Consider the following 22,752-nt stretch of genomic DNA (forward strand, 5'->3'; position numbering starts at 1 on the left):
AGCCAGAAACACTATGGAAAAGTTCACTCATGCTGCTGGAGGAAAATGGATTCACTTCCCAGCAAGTAGGGAACACACACTCTGGATAGTAACAGTAAATATTCATTATTTTATTGCCTACACCCGTTGTTATTACGGTGCAGCCACGGATAGGGACTGCTAAAACGAATACATTGTTATTTAGTGGAGAGCCTGCAAGTAAATTGACCTTTAGACTGTCTGTGCTAAATTTCAAATTTAATTTCAAAGAAACTCTAAGAGCAAAGAAACACATTTTGATACAAAGATTTTTGCTCATTTTTAACAGCCATGTTAGAGTGCAGAACTGTAATTGAATTGGAATTCTTTCTGTACAGAACCACCATCACAAATATGATGAAATTCAATGCAAGTGGTTCATATACTAAGATCACAAAGAATCAACGTTGTCTTCTCTAAACATGGACATTGTTTCGTAAGGCTCTTTAGTGCACATTTGAATAATTTTATAAACCTAGAACTTATAGGTATTTTTGGGATATATTTTTATTGTCTTTCTTGCTGTGATGAGAAGATTAATAACCACTTGCACATCTGATTATAGCACAGGCCAGAAGACGGGGAAAGCAGCTAGCAGAGCTCTTGGGGGAAACAAAAACAACCTTCCAGTACTTTTAAAGCTCACCATTAACTCTGTACATTATTTGTCATTGTAGCATTTCAGATTTTGTAAAAATTAAACAACTTCAGAGACAGTGGTAAGCAATCTTCTGATAAAACCAGGTTTATGCTACGCTCAGCTAAACCACTGCTGCTAGGCTTCATATTTATTGGGCAGACATGACATAAACCCAGTTTAATCTGAAGCTGGCGTGAAAGCAAATAAACAGTGTCCGGTCTTTTAAGCTGAATTTAGCAGCTGTAGCTCCACATTTTGTGCAAATAAACATAGCTCCCAATATGCTATTTGTTTAACGTTAATAAGCAGTTATTATTTTAACTATATATTATTTTTTCATTATTCTGGTCAAAATACAGTCCAAAATTCCTGTCAACAAATGTTTACGTTAATTAAACTGGGTATTTCATGTCATAACCTTTACCCCTGCAAATGATTAAAGTGAAATCCAGCAGTGGAAAAGTTCCCAACGTAACAGAAGCTTCAGCCCTCCCCTTCTGTGGCCTTGACAGACATGAACACGGCATCTCCACCCGACCGTGAAATAGCCACTTGTGTTTTAGCCTGAACAACTTCATTCCTATTTGACTGTCAGCACACACGTACACACACACATGTACACTCCTTTAAGCTTTTGTAATCCTGGAGGACTGACTGTATGTCCTGAAGAGCTGATCAATAAGATTCAATCTGCTTGCAGGTCTTCTCCGCATTAGGCTACGGCTACTATCCAAACAATGAATGGCTGGACACACAGGGTTCTGTGTACAAATGGAATCCCATTAAAACACAATGACTCTCAGGGGCCAATGCTGACCCCTTTTATTCCTCTCCTCCAAATTAAGCAGCATTTTTATTCTTCTCTGACTGACATCTCTCATCCAGGAAAGAAAAGATGTTGTTACCGTGACAACAGCTCATGCTACACAGGCATAGATATGAGCTTTTGATAAATATCACTTTTGTACACTGAAATCAGTGGCTGATAATTACAGTCATTATATTGACTACAGAATTCTATAATGTATTTACACTCATAGACAGTGAAAGGGATGACAATGATCCACGTAACAGCTGTTTTGTTCCATAACAGATACATGTGCTTTTAAGTGCAGTTAAAATACCTGTAATATCAACAGTGAGTGGCCATTATTTACATTGACAGCAAAGATTTTATATTACAATATAGTGTACCTTACTAACTGACTGACAGACAACATTTCCATGATGAGCTTTTTTGCACAGCATGTTTCCTTTCTACATTATTTTCAACATATCATCTAAAAATAGTTTCAAGCAGTGAGATGGAAAGGAGACAAAACAATAAAGAGTTGGTGGTATGGAGGGGGAAATGAAAAACGCTCTTTGTTATCTGCGATGTCTTTTCTTCTTTTTCCCTCCTCATTAGCGGTAAAGAATTTCAAGTCAAAGCATCTCTTGGTTCACGGAGCCCTTTTGCTTTTGCCTGCTTCCATGCTTTTCTTGCAGCCACCTCATTTTCAGTTACCAATAAAGTTAACCTGCCAGCACAGTGCTTTTAGGGACACCAAGGGAATTTCCATCTCACCTCATCCTCCTTCTTTCTCAGGATCTGCTTCATGTCCTTCAGATTGCCTTTCACAACATTGTCTTTATTTCGGGGTGTCAACTTAACCATACCTAATGTGTTGCTAGGTTCAGAGCTTATTCCCCTATTAACTGTTGGCTGTTTCACACTGAAATTCTCTCAGACTTACAGTCTACACTACGTGAGGGATTCAAAATATGGGGAGCGCAAAAGTGAGGTGAGATATGGATACTTTACCAGGCGTAGTCAGATACCATTTCCAGGATCTAGAGAGAAAACGCACAAAATGCACACATGGTTGTGTAAAATGTATCATCCTCCTGCAATTATTGTAGTATAGTCTGGGGAGATAAGGAGAAAGCATCAGGTAAGGAGAGGTGGTAGTCTTTTTTTTTTTTTTGCTGCCACTACTGTAAGTTCTTAGTGGGGCGGAACCAGGCTCAGCAGTGAATCACAGGAGTACTCATGGGAGAAAATACATAATAAGGTGCTACAATGAAGGAGCTAACATGCCACAGACAAGATACTGTTTAGTGACAGAAAGGAGTGGATTCATACTGTGGCTGTCACTGTCTACCCTAAGAGTATTGTTCTGAGATAACTTTCCTAAAAGCTAAACAGCACACACACTAAAACTGGCATCCAACCACAAGGCAATGGTATCTTTGAGTCGAAATGCTTTTAGGAAACCGAGCCAAGCAAGCACTGAATTCTGGATAGATGGATATTGAGGGAGCTTGGCTGTCAGGGTAGTTCTTGAGCGAGAGGGAGTGAAGGGATGTCTGAGAGAAGTGTAGGAGCCAGAGCGTGAGAGGTCTGGTGAAGGATTGGCTGCAAAGGTCAGAAATGACTGGAGATGGAACGCCTGTAATGGAAACTATTGGTCAGACTCCAGGAAGCTGTGAAAAATTGTTTGGACTACGAAGAAACACTGAGTCTGAACTCGTGGGAGCTACTCAGGAGTGGCTGGGAAGAAGGCATGGGTTTTTTCCAGATTAGTCTTTGGAGGAGTTGGAGCCAGAGACCTAAGATGTGAGATAGAGAGCTGTGCTTGATCCAGGAAGTGGTCTGGGGATCACATACTGGGTGGATGTCGGCAAGGTAGCGGGCATCTCTGTCCTTTTGTGACTGGGTGCTACAGGGTAGTCCTGCTGTCCTGTTATGGCGAAGATGGAGTGCACTCCAGAGAGGCTGGTGGAAAAAAACAGAAGACAATGAAGATTAGAAAAAAGTTTGTAAGAGAAAATAGCAGAAAGGAGGGTTGGGGAGTGTGAAATTGAGAGAAAAATCACTCTCGGAAAGATAAAGAAGTTGAGAAAAATCAGGAATGGCAAGGAAAAGAAAAATAAGATGAAAACAGCCGAGCAAAAAGAGAAACAATGACGACGTTCACAGAGAAGAGCAGGGAGGGGGTGCAAAGCAAAAATGAGCCGAGTGACGTAGATGAGAGAGGAAATTAAGAAGTTGAGATCAAACAGGAAAAAAAGAGAAAGGGCCGAGATAACAAGCACGGGCACAGTGAGGCATAAAAATGGATCAGGGGGATGGAATTAGAAAAACAGAAAGGGGGGGGGGCAGATAAGAGAGACAGGATAAAAGACAGAATGAGGGAAAGAGAGGGGGAGGATGAATAAAAAGAGAGGAGACATAATTATAAAATGGCACAAGAAAATCAATGCAGTGGGCATCATTGTGCTTACAGGCGAGGTACAAAGGGAGGCGGAGAGCTGCAGTGTGTCCATCAAACACGTACACACCAGCACATGTCAGTGTCACAAACAAACACAGAAGCAATTCAGATGCAGACTGAAGACAAAGAATGAGTCAGGCAGAAGAAGCAAAGAGAGACAAGTGACATTTAGAGCTCAGTTGAAGGATGTGATGACAAGGTACAAAGATACATGCCAACCTCAACTCTGACAACTGCTTGTGTGTGTGTGTGTCTGTTTGTGTGTGTATTTGTGTGTGTGGATGGAAAGCTTGGTGCAAGGAAAGCAATTTGTGATTTTATACATTATTCTTTTCAATTAAGGGAGCTGAATGTCAGGGCAGAGCCACAGCCACACAGTGCTGAGGATTCATTTGAACATTTTGTAACTTGAGGCTAGAGCAAAAAATACACTTTTCCAGTTTGGAAAAGTGTTCAGATCTTTTATTTGAGTAAATATATCAGTAAAAAACTGTAAAAGTACTCCATTACTAGGCAAAAATCATTTATCCATGCCTTCCGAAACTGTTTTATCAGTTTTATTAAGTAGGCTTTGCACTGAAACAAAGTTGGATCTGCTGCAACTTTTCCTGCAATGCATGTGGCAAAGCTCTGTATTGGCCTATCCCGCACAAGAGCTGATTTCTGATGGACCTCTTTGTAATCTGAACATCTATTTCTGCTGTCAACGTAGAGACTGACATGAACGAACATGAGAAAGATAACCCACGGTACTGTGCTTTAAACACATAAATCTATTCTTCCAATCGGATCACGCGGATTGTATTTTACCGTTTCATGAAACAACACACCCCTATAGTTGCAACCACCTGCATTTTTAAGGTTTGGCAATTATTGTCGTCAAGTGTAAAAACATTGAGCGTTTACTGGAAAGGGAAGTGAACCAGAGGAAACCCTCTCAACATTTAATGCTTTGTTGCTACAGGACTTTGTCACTTAGATGTAAACTTATGCTTTTGGGCATTTACTGAAACCACTCATGCTGCTGTTTTTCTTGGGAGGATAGTCTTGCTGTTTCCTGTAAAATCTAGTATCTATAGCAGGCAAATAAATAAATGGGAATACTTAAGGAAAGTACCTCAAAATTGTAATTTATTACATTCCTTATTGGCCTAGCTTATATTGCTAACATATGGGACATACACAATAACAACCAGGCAAATTTAGTCATGTAATATCCATCACTACTACGGACACACGCTGCTCTGCATCAACATAAAGCACATATCAGTCCACACAAACACACACACCTTGTCAACAGTATTAATGTCAGGGCTTATCAGTGCAGTGGGAACACACGCCACAAAAGGCTGAAAATTCATTACAGTTGTAGGAGGACCTTGTCAGGTTGTCAGCATGTTCAAGAGAGTCTTCAAATCCCCCTGTTCTCTGTCTGTGATGAATACTGAGAATACCCTAAGCTTGGCTGTCTGTTTCCTCACACACACACACACACACACGCACGCGCGCACGCACGCACGCACGCACGCACGCACGCACGCACACACACACACGCACGCACACACACACACACACACACACACACACATATGCAGACTGGCATGTCTCCTGATCATCTTAATTTCAAGCATAGTTTGCATTGTAGTGGCTGCATTTACACCACCACACACACACACACAGAAAATTCTGCTTTAAATCTTAATTTCATGGGTAGTTTACATTGACTCTCTCCATCTCACACACACTTGTACACACTAGCACACATATATTGACACATATTGTTCTGAGGTAGTGGTGAATGCAGAGCAGGCCCAGAGGTGCAGTTCAATGACATACTCTGTAATTCCAATTTATGTTGGTGTCACTACGCTTCTCTTCCGCCAGTTTACACACACGAACCCTTTCTCTCTGACACACACTTAAACACACAACACACACACTCTGCATCTTAATACAACAGATAGTTTACTGTTATGGCTGTGGTTAAACTGATAGGAAAAGATTTTTGAGTAATCAACGAGATTACTGTTGCTATAAAACAATACATCTCTGGATATTTTCACAACCTTTATGTGAACACGTTCTCCACTTGAGCAGCAGTATAAAAAAAGGGAGTATGAACATACTTTAGTGAGCCGTGTTTCAGTCTTCAAGGGCAGAAAAGGGCAAATTACTCTGGAAAATCTTTTCTTTAACATAATTACTATAATCTGCCAACCTAAATTGAACAGACCAGCAAGTGAATGCCTCCCTGACGTGTATGTGTGTGTGTGCCAACATCTGACATTTACAATTTCAGCATGTTTCGGTGGTGTGTAACTGCATGTGTGTGTGTGTGTGTGTGTGTGTGTGTGTGTGTGTGTGTGTGTGTGTGAATGAGAGAGAGAACACTTGGGTTGTCTCCAGTCATTAAACCAACCAATTACAAAGCCCACTCATCACACTTACGTCCCAAACAAAGGGGGAGTTGATCCATTATTAGTGTACTGCTCCACTGTGTAATTCACACACAGATTCAGTCCCATACTCATACATTCACACATGAATGCTTGCACACACCTGCACACACCCACATACACACACATTATGCTCCTGTAGACTGTAGTAGCTCACTTTCCTCTGCCACTGGTATGAATGATGAATTCCATTTGTCAGTATTAACAGATGAGCAGCGTTTCAGAGACAAGTAGTCAAATGTTCGGCTCATCAAAATCTCTCTCTCTCTTCCTCTTCCTGCCATGCTTCACTCTTAGCTTTATCTCTCTTCTCCTCTCTTTCTTTATGGCTCTCAGTCATGCATTCGTAATCACACCTGTCTCGCTTGTTTAATCTGAGCACACCACAACGTGCCGCCACATCTGACATGAAAACATGAACAAAGTTATTTGCATTGGTTCTGCCCATCTAGATATCATATCTGTTCTATACACCACAACCAAGTTGTACTTGGCTGTGTTTCACTGATGGGACACAAAGATGTGTTTTTAAAAGGTAAGGTTGTTAATATGTTTTTTTTATTGTCAACAAATCCATGAAACCAACTGTCAAGAACTGTCTGTGTAGTCAAAGCCTGATAAGACTTATTCCTCTGTGCCACTGACCCACATTTTAGTCCAAAAACTATGAAAAAAAAAAACATATTTGAACCACACATATGTCACACTGAGTGACATATTTCTTCACACATGTACTGTGAGTTAGCTTGAGTCCGTGCGATATATACTGTTGTGCTGCTGGAAATACCCACGAACACACCAATATGTATTAATCCATAGCTGGAAATAGCCCAACAAACAAATAGGCCAACAAATGGCCTATTTATTACTGTTTGTATAATGTTTGTTATAATCCAAAAGCCTTGACTGGAGTCCCTAAGCCTTAGATGGCAGCATCAAAGCGAAATTTGACAAGCTTCCATTAATCATCAACAAGTAATGTAAAAAGAAATGGATCAGAACAACACTCCTTCTTTAGAGCAGTGGTTCTCAAATGTTTCAGCTTGTGACCCCTGAGAGACAAAAGTGACAGGGTTTCACAACTGAGGAATGCTTGATGCCCTAGATATGCCTGAGTGTAACATATTTAAGTTTTTATCTTGATATTGGATTAGCCATACTGCAAAACCTTGGCTACGTTCAGTGACTAAGTGTCCAATGCCAACTTTTTTTATAATTTGTACTTTCTACAAAGTCAGCACAAGGTAAGGACAGTTTGGGAAAAAGTAAAGATTGTGCTTATAGCAAAAAATCATGGCTATGCCCTGGTGTGGAACTGTCCAATATGGACTTAATGCCTATAATAAATAGAACATGTAACATCTTGAGGCAGTCGTGGCCTAATGGATAGAGAGTTGGACTTGTCACCCAAAAGTTACAGTTACAGTTACACCGGCAGGAGTTGTCGGTGGGAGCGGAGTGAACCTTCAATACCATGACTGAGGTGAGAGGTAATGGCTGCCCACTTGTGTGTGGGCGCACTTGGGTGGGTTAAATGCAGAGTGGAATTTCCCAGTTTGGGATGAATAAAGTAAGTTCTTAATCTAAAACCTACATGATGCTTCTGTGACTCACTGGTTATTAACCCACTTGGTTGCTGAAGGACACAGTAAACCTATCTATCATCACATAGTATAATTTTACACATAATTCACATAATTAATTTTCTGTGAGCTTCACACTCTTTAAAAAAGTAGAGTAAACATGGCTGTGGTCTGGACTATGATAACTTTAGACCAGACCATAACAGGCTTCCATCAGAAGGTAGTTGCTGAAACTGAGAGGTCACCAAATCGAGATCTAACATATCCACTGCAGTTCATCCAAGTTAGGAAAGGGAACAGATACATATGTGCACACACAGACATGTATATGTTAATATGCAGTATATATTCATTTATGTAGAGTTTTAAACCTCTGTTATGCTCAGATAAGGTTTAGGGAACCTTGTCTCCCAGCATGTGTTCAAAATAGGTCATCTTATTCTGCGACTCGAAGCGAGCACGCCTGCTTCTCCTGCCCTGATTTCAACAACATAAACAACTGACAGAAAGTTTTCCCCTCTCCCTCTCTCCGTCTATCTCTTTAAAGCAGAGCTCCTCATCAGCGTAACACAGTGAGCTTAAATAAATAATTCTATTTTATGCAGAGTAAGAAACAGAGGAGTGGTGGTTTTCAAAGTGCTTGTATTTTGGTATTCTAACTTGTGTCAAGTTGGATTTGTTTGCTACTGTGCCTTTTCCAGTGCCACCTGCCAATGCACAGAGAAGCACATATTCAGACTCACGCACGCATGCAGACTTCACCTCCATGCTTCAACTTCCTTTAGTTACTCAGCAGGGGACTGTCAAACCGAGCTCACTACCATTTCTTTACTGTGCTGCTCTATCATGCAGGATACCTCTCTTGACACAGAGCTGTCATGGCCTTCAGGGTTTAAACACAGCACTGCAAAGGAACAAAAAGTGGAACAGTAGAAACAAGCCCCTCATTTATTTCAGCACATGTATGCTGATGTCTGCACGTACCTACTTATGTGTACATTCATGTGGGTGAAATCATGGTTGCATGTGAGGGAATTTATGTAGATATACCTTTAGATGGCTTATGGTGTTAAACACAAAGGCACAATCCCCTAGTTTTCCTAAAATGACATTAGAGGAGTGATTTCACCAAGTCTTCAGCAACATCTGGGGTTTGTTTAAAAACATCACTGGTATTGGTGATAAAACATAAGGAAAAGCTATGATGCTGCATTTAATATTCCAGCTCATAAACTGTTTCCAGTTGCTGAATACAGCAAAACTGAAGTCTGCTACCTGTTTTAATGCTATGTTAAGCAAACTGGTTGCTCTTTATAGCTTCATTTTTAACTGTGATGAAATACCGTCATTTGTGGGGTATTTATTTTAAGTGAAAACAGTTTGCTTGGCTGTCCATTACTGATAATGGTAGCAGAAGGTTGATTCACACTTATTTTGCTGGAGCTTCCAGCCACTTCTTGCAGGCCTTCAACTGAGCTGAGCAAACGTCTTTTGCTATTGAAGGTTATAAGATATGGCGGAAAACTCACTGTCTCTCCCAGATTCCCAGTATGTGGATTTTGTGCCATGTTACTAAATCACAATAATTTACAATACTGTTCGGACACTTTAGAGACTTTAGATTCTTATCACACCACACCATCAAGTGTCTGATTGATCCCAGGTACATTGTGCAGCCAAGGTTCATTGTGCAGCAGGACAATAGGCCCATAAAGAACCCATTAGAGTTTATGAAGAAATATTTTTTTTAGAGGCAAGAAGAACCAGGATTCCTGCAGCAGATGGTCTGACCTCACAGAGCCCTGATCAGTGTGGAGTCAGTCTGGGATCATATGAAGAGACAGAAGATAATGGGACAGCTTGAATCTACAGACGAAATCCAGCAGCTTCTTCAAGGTGCTGCAAAGTACCAGGAGAAACTGTGCACAGGTCAAACTGATGAAGACCTACTGCTGGTTTAAGGGCAAAAGGGACTGTTACAAATAATGACTAGATTTAGGTTTTGTTCTCTTTCTGCACTGTGTATGATATCAACTGATAAAAGAAAAACTATTCATGTAATTTATAATAAAAACATCCCTTGTGTATTTATATTGCCTGAAGCTTTTGCACAGTTCTGTATATATTCAGAGCTCAAAGAATTAGTTGATTACTCAGTCAACAGACAAGAAAACATAAAGATGTGGACACACCATGAACTATCCTCAGCTCTCAGGCTCTTGCTGATGCAGATAAATACCTGAGGAAAAGGGGCACAGTTGAGAGCTCAGCCACACTGTCATTAACCTTGTAAAACCTGCCTGTGCTGGTGATTAACAACAACCCATTATGTGCTATTAAACAACGACAGAGGATATCCTCTACCATAGCAAATATCAGTGAAGAAAGATTTGTCTGCAGGTTGAAGAATGACCCACTGTGTCCTGGTATCCTGTAACTGCTGCTTCCTTGTGTGTCACTTACATGTTTCCCTTTCCTGTCTCTTATTGTTTATGACAATAGAAATCAGTGGCATCCCCATAGAGGGCTCAGAGATAAACAAAATAGTCCGACACAGAAAGAAGCCTTTTATCATATGAAAGGCAGGAGAGAAAAGAAAGAAAAATGAATTAGTGTGGAATGCATAAAGTGAGAAATGATATAGAGGTACTGGGACAGGCTGGAGATGTGGGGAGTGGAGGGTGTATGTGAGAGAGAGAGCTGGGCGGGTGAGGGGAAGATAAAGGCAGAGCCGTATTCCCTGATGTGACTTCTGTGTGCTGGCTCTTCGCAGCTCCTGCTCCAAGGATTACTGCATTTACACTTCAGCTTAAAAATAGCCCCCGTGATAATTTATTTAGCTGGAGCAAGCCATCCACCATTGTATTCCCAGAGAATAGTTTCTTTAATGTCTCTCTATGAGATTTTTCCTCTTTCTCACTTTCTCCCACAATATTTTAGCTGTGATACTCCCCACTTCCCCTTCATATCTCTTTATCGAAATCACTCTTTCCTCTAGAAACTCAGTCTCTCTAAAACCATCACAAATAAACAGCAGCTATGTTCGTATTCAGTTATTAAAAAAAGTAAAAATACTTGCAACGATTTATAAAAGTCAGTAAACTCTTCTGTTGTGGCTTTGTTGATTGATTCATAATAATCCTGAAAAATGTTTGGGTTTATGTTTGCCCAGAGAGCAAATAATAAAAGTGCGAGGAGCAAGATGTTGACATGTAGTAGTAATCTGCTTATTAGAATAAACTATTCAACCTAATCTGGAGCCAGATATATTAAACTCTGTGTAGGTTTACAGCAGGCAGAGAAAGGATATATTTATAATTGTTATATTTATAACCCTGTCTGTACATCTGTACACATGCTTCTCTCATTAATCTGAATAATTGTGAAAGTTGGTACCCAAGGCATAATTCTACTCCCACAGTGAACTACATTTCAACCAAGTGAACTCACTAGGCATTTCATATATACAGTATATATCAGACAATATACAGACAAGTCCTCTTTCATGAAGGTGACACTGTCCAGTTGACTGGACTACATGATCTCTTTGAAGGCTGAAGTTTTTAGTGCTATTGAATTGCATTGTATTATACATTTACCAGTATTTTTATTGTATTATATATTATATGTAATTGGTCCAATTTTACTGCTATAAATAAGGTGAATAAACTACTAAAACATCTCTCAGAACAGTGCAAGTGCAACATAATTCTAATAAATTACATCTGACAACATTAGTTTTAGCTTGTTTGTACCTAATAAACTGGCATCATAGCATATATGCAGCCATGAGAAAGACAGTGAAAGTTGCTGGCTATTCAATAAGTTACACTATGAAACACCAAGTGTTGATGGTGTTGCTTGCTGTCCTAGAGGTTCTGTTTGAATGCAGCTATGCAAAGATCCATTTTCTTGTACGACTCTGCTATGGAAATGACCATAATTATCTGCTTGCTTATCAATAACTATGTCTGCATGACCAGTCTTTACCTTTCTTTTATGGACATGGCTAAAGATGTAACACAATTTCACAGATGGGCTGTGTTGTATTGACCAAACGCTCAAAATGTGCCAGAGCAGTCTTTATTATGCATGGCCTTGGTTATTTTAGCTCCTGTTTAATCTTTACTATTTTATATGTACCTGAAAACCCTCATCAGCAGTAATACCTCATCATCAAAAAAATATATTAACACTAAAAAAACTTTTAAGTGCTTCACAATTAAGAATAAAATATAAACACAAACACGGGTAATTAAAGTTTGTCTCCAATGTAAACAAAAAGTTAGATACTGTAAATACATTTTTATGTGGATTTTGTATCAATGGATATGATGGTAGTCTGAAATCCTCCATGGAGCATAACGAAATACACCAGACATGAGTGAAATTAGTGTTATGAAACTCCTCATTTTAGGACTTGCCTCTGAATCAATGATATACCACTCAAGTAAAGAAAGCAAGTCTATGACTACAGTGCTATCCAATTTACCCTTGGAATACGCTTGTTGAGTGTACTTTGAGCATACTTGAAGGAAACAATCCCCCTCAAGTCGCTCAGCTGACATGGCTCAAGATTTGAGCAGGGCATGTTCAAAGTCAACAGCACTTAAATATAAAATATGAGAGACCTTCAAAGAGAAGAGACAAAAAGGGTTAGTTGCTATTTTGGAATGGAAAAAGTGCTTCAGTAGCTGAGGTTAAAGAGGATCATCAGTCTTCATGGCACAGCGAATCTTATTTTCTGCAGAAATGTGATGACTCGACAACAGGGAGGACAGCAGTGATGTAGATGATGGGAGCAGGAAAGTGGGGCTTGCAGTAAGAAAAGGATTGCAATGTATTCCACTTAATGTTTTCTCTTTCCTGTCTGTCTCACCTTTTGTATCTACAGAAACCCTTAGCAGTGTTGGTGAGGAACGATGACTTCACATGGGGCCATGGCTCAGACAGTGACAAGTCTTAATTCCCTTTGTGAGTGTAGTAATAAGATCTTATTTCTCTTTATGAGGTTTCTGCTCTTCTGCCAACTGTGAGCAGTTCTGTGGTCAGAAAGTGGCACTGCATGTTGCCTTTTCATCAGACTTGGAAGTAACTAATTCTAAGGTTAGAGAGCAACAAAGGCCAAGTAGTTTTTTTTTAACGAATCTATTAATGTTGTTTATTTAATACCAGTGTTTTTTTAGCGGTCTTTAATAAACACCAACCTCACTAAAGCCTTAGATGACTCAACAGAAAAGGTGAGTTTGTGGGCAGGTCGAGGGGTTATGGCTAGTTCTGACTTGTCTGTAACCACAGCAGGACCAAGAGTACTGATCAGTTTTCAGTCTCTAGGAATTACACCAAGAAAGTGACGTCTATGAATAGAGAATAGCTTCAACACTCAAGTTACCATGTTTGTCACTTTCTTTTCAAGCTTTTTCTGTGCTCCTCAACTGTGTTTAACACAGTTAAATTTCAGTTTCTTTTAGCGAATGTTGTGTGAATGCCCTATTATATATGAGGAGGAATATGGAAGGTAAAAAAGTTCAGAAAGACCAGTGAAAGAAATGCTGAATAACAGAATATATACATTACAGAAGCTAATGCAGCAGAGAGTAGCCTGGATGTGATGTCATGATTTCAGCTCTCTATTGCAGTTACTTACTGATGTATTCTCTGACCTTGGGTAATGTTAGCCAGTTACCACTACAGCTGAAGACTGTACAAAACATCCGTCTAGCTCTAGAGTGTCAGGCACACCATTTTAAATCTTTCTGCAAAACTTGGCAGACCAAAATAAGCTATTTTCTTCATTACAATGCAGCACACCCTGCACACATGAAGGCCAGTTGGACCAGTTGTACAAGCTGCAGAAGATGACTGTTTTTTTTTCTTCTTTTAAACCTGAAGAAAACATTTTGACAAAGTGAACAGATGACAGATGAAAATAAAGGAGGGGGGGGGGGGTTGAGTGGACCCTTCTCATGTGGAAAAGCTATAAAAATGGAGGAAGGTCTCTAGTGTGATGCCAAAGTTGCTTAGTTTTAGATGAATGAATGGCCCAAAGCTCTATAATCAGTACAATATGCTGGTAGGTGTGTAGGCTGCAGTCTGTAAACAGACTCATCTAGGGTTGTTTTGAGCAGGCAAACAACAATACCTAGAAAAATGTTTTAGTTCTTCCATAAAAGGTATTTTGTATTTTAACCATTTTATTTAATGTGAATGTGAATCTTTACAGCTGCAAGCATTTGTGTCACTTTTCAAAAACAATAAAACAACGTTTGGGATTATCATAAGCAAACGGATGAAAACAAGCCAAGACAGTTTCTTTGTGTTTTTCTCCATTTCCATTTAATCTGACTCATACATTCCCTCTGTCCCTGAAGGCACCATTGCTACTGATGTCATCATTATCCTCTTTCACACAGTGACAACTTAAACAAGCAGCTTTCAGCATCTGGATGCTGTTACCAAAGGTGCAGTATTGGAAATATATATTCTCTTCTCAATCTAACCAGTATATGAGACACGTTAAAAAGTGATGAAGCTCTTACAATTTTCTTTTGGTGAGATGCTGTGTATACACCCTAGATAAATCTGGGTGAAGTGCAATAAAGCTTTCCTCTCAGCGACATAACCAATCACCATGAAAAGAAAATTTCATTTTCTTCTCTACTGAAAACTTTGGAAACACTATAATTCTCCCTTGAGTGGCTCTGGGATTTCAACTTTAAACTAATTTGCTTGTCTGGTAATTAAATAAGAAATCAATTCTACAAGCAATTAGTTCCGCTGGTACATGCAAGCTAGTATTACTTGTTTAAGTGTTTGTGAGTGGGACTTTGAGTGTGGAGAGCACTTGTGTGTGCAGACAGCTTGTGCATGTGTTCAGGCAAGTTTTCGAGTGTTTGCTGTGTGGGTGTTAGGAGGAGGAGCCTTCTGATAGGAAGGTTTTTTACTTTTGTGTTGGAAAAACACAACAATGTATGCACATTTTAACACATTCTGGTCCATGCTAGACCCATTACACTCACACTGTCTGCTGCCGATGCTGAAACATTATTTACAAGTGCACACATCTTAGAGAGCGAGACAGTAGAGGATCTGAATCTGCAGTGTCATCAAACAGGCGGTTGAATATTTGGGACTACGCAAAACTTTGTTACAATTCATTGGATATATGATCCCAAATATTTGGGTTTGAGGAAAGTTCTTACTGTAGATAAACTTACTGTTTGTGATTTTCAGTGCTTTACGTGCAAAGCGCATTTTGGTGCCTTATCTATTGCTGCTTTGGCTTTTACATTGGATTTCCCACAATGCATCTGAACAACCCCCAGAGAACAGCAGTGAACTTGTTGCATTCAATTTGTGTAGGAGTATAGTACAATACTGATAATGATAGCAACAGCACAGTAACTGCAATAGATTGAGAACCTCCAGGCAAAAAAGGGAGCATTATTTCCCTTACTCAATAGACATGATGTTTTGTGGCAGCATTGCCACAAGACATGCTGTCTATTGTCAGGGAGGAAATTAATATATGTGCTTTCTCCCTGCACAGTTGTTGAATGTCAGCACAAAATACAAAACCGCTCTTGCCTTTAAAACACCTCTAATCAATATTTTTATATGAATAATGGGTCAAATGACAATGTGTACTGCAATCTGAGTGCAGTTCCTTAAACCACTAAATCCATGGAGAATTTATCACCTAACTCTAGCTCCTTTCAGCTCCAAGGAAGGTTTTAGAATTTCAGTGCATTGTTCTGGTTTTACAGCATACAACTCTATGGTTCAGTGTCACAGATCTCATCAGTATCGTTTCCAGCAGCTGCAGGCTGCTGTTTTGAGCAAAAAAGCTTTAAAAACTCTGCACCATGTAGCAGACAGAGACAGTAAAGACTATCTGGTAAACACAGTGGAGCATTTAGCAGCTAAGGAGCCAGATATTCTTCTCAGGAGTCAGTGGATCAAATCAGCGATATAACAGGAGAGGAAACTGGATTTACAATTGCCATGTGGATACCGATTCAAATGTAAATGAATGTTAATGTTGCTCTATGTCTGCTGGATATGTAAACAGCCAGCTGCTTGCTAACATTAGCCAGTGTTTTGTTTTCAGCTTGTCACACTGCTCCCAAGTGGCCAAAAATTGATTAATACAGCTTTACATTTTCAGTAACTCACATCAAAAACAGACATTTAGCACTGGAGTTTATTGAGATTAGACCAAGTGTTCAAAATTATTAATCAGCTTTCAGTGCAATTGTACTATGATGATATGACATTATGCAACTTATTCATATATTTATTTAATCCAAGTTTCAAATGATCCTGCTAACAATGACGAAACAGAATCTCCAGCTAATTTTCTATATTATATGCAAGAAAACCACTGCAAAATCTGATGCCAACTCTTAACAGGTCTTCAGTGTTAGCTTTCAAGTCATGTAAGGTAGCGAACAGTTTTCATGTGCTGACACTGAAAATCTTCCTAACAGTCCCTCACTCCCTCACCATTTCAAAGTAAATCACCTGAAGTGATTGTGTATTCTGTGAGCACCACCTGCCCCTGCTGACTGTGTAGCATTAAACGTGTATTTACCAGCTGGGGTTCTGCATACATGACGAGGCTCCTAAATTCCCAGTGGGACCATACCTGCCACCGCTACACCACATCACCCTTGAGTCAGACACCTTAACCTTAGCACAGCACGCAGTCAAGTATGCACTGCATCAGGTCAGCTGAGTGTAAATGGATATAACGTTAGTGTCAGGGTGTGTAGATCCCAGTGGATATAGAGGGTGCATCTGCAGGCAGGGGAGGAGCCTCATGATAAATATTAATCACCACACGTGCTGCAGATGTGGGGATTCTGGAGATTGTACTAAGGTATTACCTGGGGGGAATCTACTGTATACATACTTTAGCCATCAACACAGCCATATCTGCCGGTGCAACAAGGTGCTGTGTCTCAGCATGCCCTCCAGTCAGAGCACAGTAGTTAGAGCTTCATGTGTGTTCAAATTATATGCACATTATGCCGCATGTCACAATAGTGTTCCTACTGTGTGACAGGATAGCACTGCTCTCCAGTGTGCAGCAGTCGCGTCTCTTGATGGTACTCTCCAGCGCCTACCTGTAGGTTTCTAATCTGTCTGGGTCAACAGACATTGGGAACACAGAGGGAGGTTAATGTGAAGCTGATAGTGTATCTGCCTCACTGCAGGCGAGCATCAGTGTTATTTGCCACATGCATTAGACACACAGTCTGAACTAGCAGAAAGAAGTGCAGAAACATATCCATTTGGAGATCGTTGTCAGACATTTGACACACTTCAGACGTGATATGTTTGGATTGTCTGATACTTGAATACTGTCTGGGAGTGCATCTTAAGCACTCTTCTTCGTCATCTTCTGTTTTTTTAAAAACATTTTTTACAAGTCAGAGAGCATTTATGTCTAAATTCTAATTCATCATTGTACCTCATCGCTCAGATTTACGGTTGTCAGACATGTTAAGCTGCACAGACAATAAGGAAGGTCAGAAGAGCTGAATGTTCATATGTCCTGCATGACCCAGAATTGTAAATTACACATATGACCAATTCAATGCAGAGAAACTCCTTTTTAAAGTGGAAGGCTGCAGAAGAAAGCAGGACTGTAGTAGAAGAGATTACTACAGGGAGTGGTAAGTGTTACATGAGTACACTACATACAGATAGAACTGAAGTGCTCCATCATTATTATCATTATTCCCACTGCTCTTACAGGCATAGAGTGAATTTAACATATGAATCTCTTCCAGCCCTCCGTGCCATAGGTAGGCTTTTTATGTAAGTAGATAACTACAGTCAAGGTGGTATGGCACAAGTGTAGGAGTAAAACTGACAGCTTATGCCAAAGTCACAGTCAATGTGTGGTGACTGTGTTTTTTATTTTCATTTTTTTAAAAATCAAGACTGGTCTCTTCAGGAAATGAAAGTGAAAAGAGGGAACATTTGCACAAATGATGACTAATCGTCAAAGCCTTCTTTGCGCACGCCCCACAAATAAACGTGTCACCTGTTTCCACCGCCTACTTGACACTGACTAATCACACAGTGAGAGACATTTGCCATGGTACTGGATGGCAGTGCTGCCTCTTATATTCATCCCTGCCAATTGGGAGGGAAGAAAAAAAAAACATGAGTGCCAGAGGGAGTAACTTAGGGATCAGGACTGACCCCTTTAACACTACTATGATGTACAAAGCTCTTTGTTGAAGAAATAATACTATTCTCATCAGCTCAGTCATGAGATATCAATGATCCACCCTTCTTTATTAACAGACAAGATAAGCAACACTCCCACAAACAGCTCTGAATGTCACTGTAATAAAATGTCAGGTATAAGCCCTTGCAGTCACACAGGAGAACAGCTGCTTTGGGCACACATATTGTACTAAATGTTTGCCAAGTAGGAACAGGAGGGAGAGGAAAGATAGGAGGGGTGCTGTGAAAAAAAAACAAAAAAACAAAACACAACAACAGGACAAAGAAACAAGTGCAAAACAGAAACAAGGAAGGAAATAGGACCTAGAGAGATGAGGAGGGTGGTAATGTGAAAGTAGGTATTGATGGAACAACATATTACAGGACTGAGGCAAAACGGGAGGCATACTAAGCATTAGAACAAGACAGCAGACTTGGTATGATATGGTTTAGCTAATGTGTGTGCCAGATGGTTAGGGTTAAATTAAACAACAGAACACCAAAGAAAAGCCGATCAAAGGAAAACATTTCGGTGTCTATTTCCTGTAGGTTGCTGCAGTGAAACCTCACCCAGCACTTTATGTAGGTTAAAATAAACACTGAATAATTTACAAGTGCTATTTGACCCAGGTTTGCAGGGGAATAAGATATATCAATTGGATCGAACAAAATTTAGGCACACTGGATATGAGCCAGTACTCTAATGAAGGGCTATTATATATCCTTGTGTTAACAACCCTTTTCTGCTCCTTCAAGAGTAAGGGCATGTCTGGGGAAAGCTGACTGAAGTACTGATAGAAATGTAAATCAATCTTTTCTCAAGCACCTACTGTATGATAATTGCTTTCTCTACAAGAAATGAGATGATGTGAGAAAACCTGCGGATGCTTAATTGCTAACCTGAGGAGAAAGATAATCAAATTAAAATGGCCACGAGGGTGTGGGAGGAAACAGAAGTGAAAATTAAGTTCTTTTATTTTATTCGTATAGACTTTAAAGCATTCAGCAGATTGGAGCTGCAGAATCTGTAAATAGAGCTTTTATATATCACAAAAGTGATACTGCAAACTTGCAAGCATGCAATCCAAAAGATGTACTGGAAGTCTTTTCACTATTGTTTGCTCTACACCAACTCCAGAGGGTAACATTTGACTTCTTACTGAACGCTCTACTCTGTTCACCTGCTAGTAGCTAGCTTTGTCTTAGACTTCATCCTGTTGGATAGGTAACGTACACTGCTATCTAATGCAGCTTGAAACGAGACTTTTAATTTTTATTGAATTCAGTTTTATTTAGAAGGAAAAAAAAATCACCTTGAGGCACTTTACATGATGACGGTGGTCAGAGTGAAACTAATCAAAGTAACAGGCTGCAAAGCAAGAAGCTAAAAACACAAAAATTCTTGAAAAACTGAGGGGAAGTGTAGAGTCAGGTGAAATGTTTGTGTGGGGTCATAACTACAGGCAATTCCTTGGACATAACATGTAACCATTTGATTTATACAATTAAAATATTCCCTAGTACAGCTTTAATTTATATTTCTTGGGTATTTGGTAATATGTTAAAATGGTTAAATGGAAATATGTGTACTTTGGTGCTACCAACCATTTCTAAACCACAGAATAAAAAGAACCTGTTTTACTGCGTTTTCAAAAATTCCATTAAGATGAATGAAGTGAGTAGACAGAATAGATTAACCTTAGAATTTAAATTGCAGGTTGAGGAATTATGATTTAATTTAGAAAGTGTAAACAAGCAAATCTAATTTGAATGTTGTAAGGTGCTTTAATGCTGTTGTGGTATATAATTATACCTTGTGTTTTCCATCGGTAATTACCAAAAAAAAAAAAAAAAAAAAAACCAAAAGATTTGAAGCATTTTGCATTTATGTAAGGGCCTGATGCATATGCATTCATGCAGCCACCCATGTGTTAGTTTGTATGCTGACGTTAATAGGCCCTTGAAAACATCAGTGTGTGTATCCAAGGCGGCACCAAGCTTACAACATATGCTTGAATGCCCCTTTAAATGAATCATCTGTCTTACTGAGAGAGCGCAAGGCACTTAAGTAAAATCTACTTGACTGGCTGTACGTGCAGACAGAAGTAAAGACAACTGTGTGCTAAAGCCACTGCTTTAAACAAAAGGATTTCATTCTTCATTACCGGCGAAGGAGAAAATGAATTTGTCTTCATGGATCAGTGGTCGCAAGGCAAGCAAATAGTGCACAAACGACCTCACACCTCACTCTGACAACCAAATAACAAGAACTTCAGAAATCAAACCAAATAACACACCGATCCTACACACCACAAGGCCATCGCTTGCAAGCTAGCTCTGAGTCAGCCTGTTAGTCAGTGAGAGGGAGTTGACAGACAAGTAAGCATTACAGTCCTCGCCTCTTTATCTCCTTGTTCTGTTTAAGACTGCACTCGTGTGATTGATGGCTGAATGCAGGCCTTAATTTGTAGGAGGTGAAAAGATGGGAGTTACAATGCCTGACAAAACAGGAACAAAGGACGAGGAGATATAGATAGAAGACAGGAGGAAAATGGAGACGTGAGGATCCCATTGTTAATCCTCAATAGCGATAGGCTGACATTTGTTGGTGCAGCAGAACAATAATGTCTGGCTCAGTGCTACAGTACATATATGGTCTTCACACAGCCAACCTAGTCGCTTTCTTCCAACACAAAGTTACCGACACATTTTTACTATTTAACAGTTTGTCAGGAAAAGCTGATATTGAAAATGAAAACATTTGACTCAAACGCTCACAGTGTGCTTTGAAGCTTCATTTGTTCTCACAGTAATCACTGAGAAAATCTGCATTCAAATGCTGACTTTTAGTGTTCAACATTGTGTTTGGGCTGCTAGACACTTTGCCTTCACTCTAATAAGAGTCTTACATTCATGTATTCAGATATGATGGCAGGTTTTGGGCTAGTGGGCAGTGAGCTGATGCTGAAGTTCATGTACAGTTGTGCTTATAAATGTACATAATCCTGGCAGAGAAAATAAATATAATGGAACATGCAGTCTGCCTTTTTCAAATCATAATGACAAGTGCAATTATTAAAGATACTATGTGACCGCTTCCTTATGATGAAAAGTTTTCTGTGTGATCAGTGGACAGTATTATGTCTCAGAAGAAAAGGAGAATGCTCTGTATTTGCACGAGCCAGCCCAGTGACATTTTCTGTATTTGGCTTTTAAGTATTTAGGTTTTCCCTACCACAGATGAAACAAGCATCACTGCTCTAAGAAATAAAAGTCTTGTAACTAAAATGGAGAAATGAACTTGTCAGAGGGGGTGGCCAGCTGGGGTTATGACTCCCTGCTCAGTTTCATCTGTTTCCATTTTTTCTTCTCTGTCTTATTCCCATATGCCCTCTTAAACATCCCCCAAATTCAGTTTGCACTTTATCCTTTTCCCCTTAACACTCAATTTTTCAAATTCTTTCTACTTCCCCTAGATTTTGTTTTTACTCCAAATGCTACATATTCATCTTCACTTCCCCATCTTCTCTTGTTTAGTTCTCAAGCTTTCCCTTACCTTCCTTGGGGTCTGCAGTTTGTTTAAGACGAGTACCTGGCAGGTAATTACTGTCACACCCTAAAGATCTTAATCAGATTTGTAGATGTGATAGAGTCACTAGCTGAGGTGACTGTTTAAGGATCATTTACAACACACTTCTCTCTACACCACTCCACAATCGACTCAACACTGAAATTTTGAACATAAATTTACCTTTTTTTTTTTAATATGTAAGGGCCTATGTAAGAACAAGCATAGTCTTTAACATCAGCATGTGCATTCTGCTCAAACCCGCAATTACAGAAGCAGCCACTTCATGCAATTTGGAAGCAGCCATAATAAACTGAGGTGTTTTCATCATCAAGAAAGCAGAGCACTCACAGGAGAAGAAATTACTGTCGTTTGTCACACATCAAGATTAAGAAGTGCTGACTTGAGTAAACTCTGATGGAGCCCTTCTTTGGGTTTATTTACTGCATATTATCATTGTGGGGACAAGTCAAGTAAGTGGATGCTACGGAAAAAAATATGATTTGGTTTGTTTTTCATGAAAGCTCAGGAAAAAAACTGGTTAGAGTTGAAAAGCAAGTTGGCAACATCTTCTCTGTCCAAATTACTACAGACAACACAAAGGGCATCAAGGATGTGCTATAAAATGTTTTCTGCTTAGCTGTTGAGTATGAGGCTATTAAACTGCATTGTTTTGAAAATGTCTTGCTTTTCTTTTCTCTCTTCTGGAACAGAAGAGAGAAGTCTGTTCCAGAGAGTTCAAGAAGTCCTTAAAGTCTATGAAATCAAGTCCATGCAAACTCAATCAAAAGCTCAAGAACTATTAAAAATTCTTGAGATGAGATTGTTAATTGTCCATTTTACTTTATCAATGTTTGGCAAAGCAACCGACAGTACATACATCTACTGTGTTCAAAGGTGCTATTTCTTGTTACTCAACTGATTTTTTCTAACTGGATTTATTGTGCCTACAACAAGGGCCTAGAGAAGTCAAGAGAATCTTTCACAG

General features: G+C 39.5%; 1 protein-coding gene across 1 annotated transcript in view; it reads right to left on the bottom strand.

Annotated features, from left to right (window-relative positions):
• Positions 1-925: 925 nt before the first annotated feature.
• Positions 926-22,752, bottom strand: part of samd12 (sterile alpha motif domain containing 12) — a 79,678-nt gene continuing 57,851 nt past the window's right edge. Inside the window, exon 5 of the mRNA XM_026300398.1 lies at positions 926-3,416. Within this exon, the coding sequence (XP_026156183.1) occupies positions 3,385-3,416 (32 nt within the window). The 3' untranslated portion in view covers positions 926-3,384. The remainder of the gene's footprint in view (positions 3,417-22,752) is intronic.

This window comes from Mastacembelus armatus, chromosome 11, assembly GCF_900324485.2.
Source record: "Mastacembelus armatus chromosome 11, fMasArm1.2, whole genome shotgun sequence".
NCBI classification, from domain to species: Eukaryota; Metazoa; Chordata; class Actinopteri; order Synbranchiformes; family Mastacembelidae; genus Mastacembelus; species Mastacembelus armatus.